At 39.7% G+C, this 7,747-nt stretch overlaps 1 protein-coding gene across 1 annotated transcript in view; it reads right to left on the bottom strand.

Annotated features, from left to right (window-relative positions):
* Positions 1-4,955, bottom strand: part of sumf1 (sulfatase modifying factor 1) — a 9,753-nt gene extending 4,798 nt beyond the window's left edge. Inside the window, exons 1-6 of the mRNA XM_024270071.2 lie at positions 4,643-4,955; positions 2,937-3,110; positions 2,784-2,858; positions 1,594-1,676; positions 1,346-1,468; positions 1,151-1,265 (exon numbers count right to left, since the gene is read on the bottom strand). Of these exons, the coding sequence (XP_024125839.1) occupies positions 1,151-1,265; positions 1,346-1,468; positions 1,594-1,676; positions 2,784-2,858; positions 2,937-3,110; positions 4,643-4,879 (807 nt within the window). The 5' untranslated portion in view covers positions 4,880-4,955. The remainder of the gene's footprint in view (positions 1-1,150; positions 1,266-1,345; positions 1,469-1,593; positions 1,677-2,783; positions 2,859-2,936; positions 3,111-4,642) is intronic.
* Between the last annotated feature and the right edge of the window lie 2,792 nt (positions 4,956-7,747).

Raw genomic sequence — 7,747 nt, 5'->3', positions numbered from 1 at the left:
GAGTTGTAAACGGGACCGTTGGTGGAAAGCAACACCAAATCCCCTTCAGGTCACCCATAACTTCTGTTTGCATGCTGTCCGGCTAGCCTATCCTCACACCTCCAAGCTTACATTAACATTGCAAAAAAAAAAGAAAAAGGTGAGCAACATTTGAGCTATCCAGTAGTAGTTTTGAGCCACTAATGAGGTAAATGAAGTCATATATGGATCTATTTATATGCAAGTAGATGCATTAGAATGAAGAGAAGCAGGAAGCTTGTGGCTCACCCAGCGAATCACAAATAAGTTATTTTTAAAACTGCATTTTTTTGTCTGCTCTTGATTCGCTACTGTTTGAATAAATACTTTGAAAATACATTTTCAGTTTATTTTCTTAAAATATGTCCTCTATCATCAGAAAACGGCCACAAGAACATGCTAAAAAAAAGACATGCTCATTATTCCTTTTCAATTATCATCAGCATCATTATTATTGTTTCTTTAATATCTTCTTATGGCATTTTGTTTGTCTGTTTTATGGAGAATTACTGGTGTGAAGCCCACTGAGACAACTGTGCTGTAATATTGGGCTATATAGATAAAATTGAATTGATTTTAATTTAATTTTTCTGATGACAGAGGACATTTTTAAAACAATTTAAGATTAAAACTGTGAGTCTGAGTATTTCTTTATTCAAATTGTGATGGAAATGGAAGATCAAAGTATCTCTGCTCCGCTACGTTCTGATGCGTCCACTGACTCAAAACTGTGGGGCTGGATAGCTCCAATGTTGCTTGTTTTTGTTGTTACACCTGTGATGTTAGGTTGGGTTGTGATTGGCTGGAAGCTAGCAAGTAAACAAAGGGATAATGGGATATTAGCTTAGGCTTACTTCCATGACAATAGTCTCACCCATAACTCAGAGGTGAATTTCTAATGAGCCACTATGTGCAAACTATATCCTCGAAAACAATAGTTGTCTTGATTTTGGTCAAAAACCGCACAATAATTAAAAACCACTGGGAACACTTTCTAAAATAGATCAAAAGATGACAGGAGTGGGACTTCAAGACTCGTTTTCAGGAATCCAGGAAACTTTTATGATAGTTTATCAACCGTCTAACCTGAAATATGACTTTCTGGTTACACTTTCATTTCTTTTCTTCTTACCGGGGAAGTTTTAGTGTATCCATCCTCTGCAGAGTTGTGCGTTGGGAATTCCCCCTGCCAGAGGTTGGCGTAGTGTTGACCCTTTGGATTCAGCTTGTTTCCCCAGGGGTAGAGTCTGGATGAATCACACCAAGATGTTCATCAGAAAAGACTCAAAGAAACCCTGAAGGCAGGACTTCTTGTTAGAAACTTCACCTGTCCTTCAGGCCGCCCCTGCAGGCAAACTCCCACTCTGCCTCAGTAGGAAGTCTCTTGTTTGCCCAAGAGCAGTAAGACAAGGCATCTGTCCAAGAAACCTGAACGACAGGATGCTGCAGCCTGCAAAAACCAGCTTTAATGAGCTCACGTTTCATTTTCTCTAAATATTTCTCTCAGTAAAACAACATGAACTCTGAGTGGTTACAAAATGACGTTGTAATGTGCTTCCTGAACTGCTGACTTGCCTGTCTGTGATGTTGGAGTCTGGACCTTCAGGGTGCTTCCAGTCCGCCCCTTTCACTGGAAGCCACCAGGGGGCAGCAGCCACCTTTTTGAAAAGAAGGAAGAAACTGTTTTTTGGGGGTGTTTTATTATATTCTTTTTCCCTCCATTTTTAGAATCAACAAACACATTTCAAGGTTTGACGCAAACTCTCCACAGAACTATAGTTGCGGTAACGGCTGGCACTGATTTCAGTGATGCCTCTCAGGCTGAAGCTGCACCTGACAGCTGAGACGAAGCAGTGAATTCCCTGCCGTCTGGCTTTCATCTGGGAGAGGTCTGTGGTGACGGGGACCTGTAACCAACCTATGAACACGCTGGAGCCTTAATATAACAGAATATGCTGAGGTTTCTCCAGACATAAGAGACTTGCATGAATTTCAAAAAGTTAATAACAGACTATTTAACTTCAACTTTGTATATTATAAAAAAATATCTGAAAAACTTAAAATGATCCAAATATTCTCTTTTTTTAACTTTCTTTAAACTTTCATAAAAGTTTCATGTCAAAAATTATTCATCTAATAATAGCTTTGAATAAAAACTAAAAAGTCTGTCTTTAAATCCAAAGTAAGACGTTCATCTAGCAAAATAATTTGAATTTGGTCATTCGAGGAAAACAAGAAATAGCAAGTAGTTCTTAAAAAAGTATAAATATCCATCTATTTTTTTAAACTAAGTAAAGAAAAGGCATAAGCGTCAAACAAAACCTATAAAGAACTTTATCCTATGTATCCATATTAAATCCTGTAGTTTCATTTAAATTTTACTTATCATTTTCAGATCAGACAAAGGTGTTATTTATTAAAGTTTGTCTGGAGATTGGCCAACTCCAAACATCAAAATGTTAATACTATCTGTGCTCTCACTTTGTATTTCCTGATGAATTCCTCAAAGTCACCAGTAAATCTAAAACCAGGAAGCAGGAACCTGACCTAACTTGGGGAAAACAAGATGTGTGAACGTTTCCACCCCTGGCACTTGAATGCTGCACATTCCGGTAGCAACTACCATCAGTAATCCTGCATGTGTCAGCCATCACCTAGGTCTGTGTGGGTTGATGCATCCTTGATAAGTGTTGTCTTGATGGGAGGAAGCTCCTCTCCATGCAGAATGCCGACGAAGGTCGTTGCTAGTGAGTGAATGTACTTACTGCTTGGCTGATTTGGCTTTTGACTTGTTCGCTCAAAATTCCCTCGAATACAAACGAGTCTCCAAACTTTTCAGCCTGACAGAAAAGATAAAGCTCTTTAAGAAAACAGTCAAAATGAATTTTCTCATTTTTGACAGTGAAAATATTAATTACCTCGGTGATGTACCCTGTGGCGCTGACGAAGCTCTGGAACTGCTGGTTGGTTACTTCATGAACATCCATGTAGAAAGGATCCACACGCACCGGCCTCTGCGGGCCCTCGCCGTCTGCAGCGATTCCCGGGTTGTCTGTTCCCATCAGAAACTCTCCTCCAGAAATCCACACCATCTGCAGACAGCATCGAAACTTTACTCAAACTGAAGAACTGCAGCAATAAAACACAATGAAAATCTTTCCAAATTATGATGAAGATGATAATGTTTTATTTCAGACATACATATAAAAGACTCACTCCAATGAAAACTGTTTTTGGTGTTTATAACATGTTCTTATTGTATTTTTATGATAATAAGCGCAGACAAAAAACCTGCAATTAAAAAAAATAACTTCTTTGTCTCACAGAAAATACAAACTCCCTGATTCACTCCACTCTGCAACAAAAAGGGGAAAGGAGGGAAGATTCCTGTCCACCAACAGCCCACGACTCTGAGACAAATTTCTAATGAAATACCGTTGCCCTGCAGAAACTATGTCCTAGAAAACTATGTTTTTTTTTGCCTGAAAATGGCATAATCATAATTAAAAACCAACAGGAATGTTTTGAAAATAGATAAAAATGATTGGAGTAGGACTTTAAATAGACAAATAGGACTAAATAAATAAAAAAAATAATCTCTAAAAGCCAGTGAGAAGAAGTAAAAGCCTTATAAGTTCTTCCTAGCATGCCCAAGACCAATTTCTTTACCCTGTTCATTCACTATCTATTATACTCCTGTTCTCTCTCTCTCTAATGAGTACACATTTAGTTTTAGATACGAATATAACTAAATATATATAGGTAAATATACACAAATGGACAGTCGTGAATAACATAATTGGCTCCTTTATATGCACTGCCATTATTTGACCTAGTAAAACTTTATAGGTTGAAATAAAAAAGAATAATGGAAGTTTATAACTGTTTGTAATTCATATTAGTTTGTTTTATGCTACATAAAAATTAGGTAAACATTTCTGCACAGTTTAGACATTAAAAAACTTTAATTTACCACCTTAAAAAAATCCCACCAAAAGTGAATTTACTGTAAACATGGCAGAAACTTGAGTGTCGGTGGGCAATCTCAAAGATGATTAATGTAGTTTATTTAGACTTAAACATCTATTTGTTCATTTGCTTGATAAGTTCTATTCAGAAACGCCACAGTTAGTGAAGAAATTAAAACGTTTCTTTGTAATTTTTTTTATAATTCTTGTTTAACTGATAATCTTCTTTGAGTTTTCTGGATAACAAGGTAATAACATGTAACGTGGAACAAGTGTTTTATGAGGTGAGGACTGAAAAGCTCTTTGAGCTACAAACTTTTTTTTCCCAATCAAACTAATTGATTGTAAATATAAAAAAGAACAAACAGACAAAACAAAAAAATCACTTTGATAATTGAGTTTGTTGATTTTTTTTATTATCATATATCACTTCGGTGCAGGATCACTAAAGGACCTTACAGAGTATTTTTAAATATGGATAATATAAAGTTCAAGAGTTCATTACATCCCTTGTCTTTTCAAAATAAATGTATTTTCCCCAGTTTTGTTGTGTTAGTTTTGCTTTTGCTCATTGTATGTTCTGAATGATCTCAGCCCCAAACTTGAAAGCCAAAGCAAGCATCGCTGCTGCCATGTTTGCATACATGTGTTCACACCTGACTTTGTACTTGGTTCTCCTCTCCACGTGCCTCAGACGCTCCTCCATTGAAGCTAGAGGAGTACTTCCCAGCAGGCTCTGTGGTCCCGCCGGAGGCTCTCTTTAGCTTGTCGCAGCCGCAGCCGGCGGCTCCCTCCGCGGGTTCGGGTTCCCGCTCCACCCCGCATGAGCCTTCCAGAGAAAGAACCTCACTCATGAAGGCAAGGAAGAGAAACAGACGAAGGAAACGCAGCATTCTGCTAGAAGGCGGCTCAGAATTCAGTTGTTGTTGTTCCTGCTACTTCCGCAAAAGTCACGTGGGTAGTCAGCTGACCAAACTCCTCGGAATTTAACTCTTTCCTGCTTTTTGTTAGTTTTTGTTTCCATTTTAAAACAGAAAAAAAAACTAATAAATGCTAATTTGGAAACTTTCTAAAACGCATTTGTCCGTTTTAAATAGTAATAAAAAATATTTTAGATTATTATTTGGAGAAATGGTTCCTGGTGTTAAACATAACTTTCCCCAGCAAATTGAAAGTGATACAAAATGCAAATTATTTTTTTTATTTATGTATCTAAAAAGGAGGTTGCGTGGGATTCCTGAGCCACATTACTCAGCCGTCAAATCAGCAGCTGCTTGAGCAGAGGAAGAAAAAAAAGTGGCAGTGAGCCAGCAGTCACCCCGGCAGCAGCAGCAGCAGTGCCCGCCTGCCTCGCTGAGCGCAGCCGCGGAGCTCCGATCAGCGCCGAAAGCTGTCAAAAACGGCTTTCCGTCCCTCACTGGAGGCTGGATCTCACCCTCAGTTCGGCGGAGAGGAGAAACTCAGACATGTAGTCTTTGCTGGCGCCGACCAAGCTGAATATTTGAGCGTTTTCTACCACTGAGGTAAAGTTGAGCGCAACTCCCACAGTTTGACATCTTCTCTGCCTTTCTCTATCCTTTTCATCACGGAGGAAAAAAACAAGATGCTGTCTCCCCGGATCAAAAGCGGAAAAAACGGGTGATACTGAGGTTTTGGAAAGCCAGAAGGACCCTCCATCCAAAGGGAGGCTCGTGCGCTGTCGTGCGTTTGGATCAAATTTATTCCGTGTGTGTTTTCCCATCAATCCTTAAGACTTTCTATTCAACCTTTCTCTTTAAACATAGTGGAGGTAGACTGGGGGGTCACATTTCAGCGTCAGTGGTGGTGACCTCCTGCAGGTGCAGAGATCTTTCTGTTTGCAGGTCCTAATTATTAACCAACAGGTAGCACCAACATCAGGGTGTTTTCATTTCCTGCCGCTGCTATGCAAATCTTTGGGGATGACAGTAACTTCTCAGGCAAAAAAAAAAAAAAAGAAAAAAAAGCAGTGGTACATTTAAACTGCAAGCTGCAAATGATAAATCCACCTACACAAAGGCTGACTGTCAGCTTACACAAGTTGCTGCTATCAACAAGTTGCTGCTATCCTGACAGTCGCAGAAATGCATATTTGTAAGCTGCATCAACACAGCTCCTTAATTTTTGTCCCCTTTTTCACTTTAGGTGCTGCCTGATTTCATAACAAACATGTCTGATAAGATGTCCAGCTTCTTGCATATTGGAGACATCTGCTCCCTGTATGCAGAAGGATCCACCAATGGCTTCATCAGCACCCTGGGGTACGTGTGTCTCACCTCTAATGGACCGCCGCAGCAGTTAACGCCTCCACCTCTTGCAAATCTTGTGATTTTGCAACACTTTTCTCGCATGTCTGTTCACTTGTGATATAGAATGTGGCTTTCGTTGACTCAGGGAGACGTTCTCATGTGCTATCAAAGCAGGATAGGTCGCTGTGAAAGCAGGTGGAACTTCCGATATGAATGAGTCGTCCACTGAAAGCACTGTGAGAGTAAGAAATGCGGCAAAAAGTTTTAAAATATTTTTTTAACTGAGCCACCAGTGTTTAAAATGGCCAAACTTGATTACTTTTTGCTCTAATTAGACAAGCAAACCAGCAGCATTGCATTTCCAAGGAGTTAGTTGGATGTTTGTACTTCATTAGTCAGTGCATGTTTACCATTTACTGGTGACAGGTCTATGTCATTTTTAGAAGAATTGGCAAAAATAAACTTTAAAATGTCCTTGGTAATGGAGGTTATTTGTTAAACACATTCATTATATGTTCATATCTTATGTTTATATCATTTTGTTCATCTTGTGCCAAGGAATTCTTGTTTTAACAACAGCTTGTCTGTCACAAACAGGCAGACAGCTGGTTCCATATGCAGCAGGTTTATTAGTTCAGACATGAACTAAGCACAACTAAAAGTCCACAGAGCTAAATCAGGCTCAGACGGGCAGAGGTCAATCACGAGCATGGGATCAAGGGTCAGAAAACAAGAGATCAGGTCCAGGTAGAAATGCTCAGTAATGTAGGCAGGGTGGCGCAAGCAATACTTCGCACTGAGTGAGGCTCTGTGCAGCGCTTAAGTGTCCTGTGGGTGATTGGCAATGAGTCAGTTGAGCCGCAACTGGGGAGTGTGCACTGGGGTTGCTGGGAGGTGTAGTGTGTTTAGTACTCCGGAGGTGGCTCCCGCTGGTGGCAAGAGGGGGAAACAAAGTTATGACTCCTGACATTGCCTTGACACTGTTCACTGTTCAATCTACAACTCCTAATTTCCAGTGTTTTTTCTGAATAACCTCCCAGTGATACTCGAGGACTTAAGAGGTGATGGATCGAAATTATGTGGATGCATTTAAATTAAGCCAAAGCCTTCTCCGTCACTTCCTGTTACTGGCACCGCCATTTTGAAACCTGACGACAGTGATTGGTCCGAGTCTGTCTGAGTCACGTTTTTAGAGGAACCACTGTTGCCGATCATGAGTGAGGTTGTTCAAAGTCCACACCTCTTCCACTGAAAGCAGCTTGAGAGAAGCTGTCAATCCAATGTTTAAGGTGGGGCCAGCGAGCTTTTACTGAGGGATCTGATTGGCCAGTTTATAACTTGAGTGACTAGCGATAAAGAAAAAAATATCTTAAAAAGAAATAGAATTCGAAAGATGTTAAGAAGAATGTATCAGAGCAAGAATGGTTATTCTGATATATAAAATGACTGAGTAATGCTGTCTACATCTCAATAGAAGTCTATGGGATTTTGACT

The sequence above is a fragment of the Oryzias melastigma genome, linkage group LG1 (assembly GCF_002922805.2).
Source record: "Oryzias melastigma strain HK-1 linkage group LG1, ASM292280v2, whole genome shotgun sequence".
Lineage (NCBI taxonomy): Eukaryota > Metazoa > Chordata > Actinopteri > Beloniformes > Adrianichthyidae > Oryzias > Oryzias melastigma.
The sequence above is the reverse complement of the archived record's forward strand: the minus strand, read 5'-3'. Positions and strand labels throughout refer to the sequence as shown.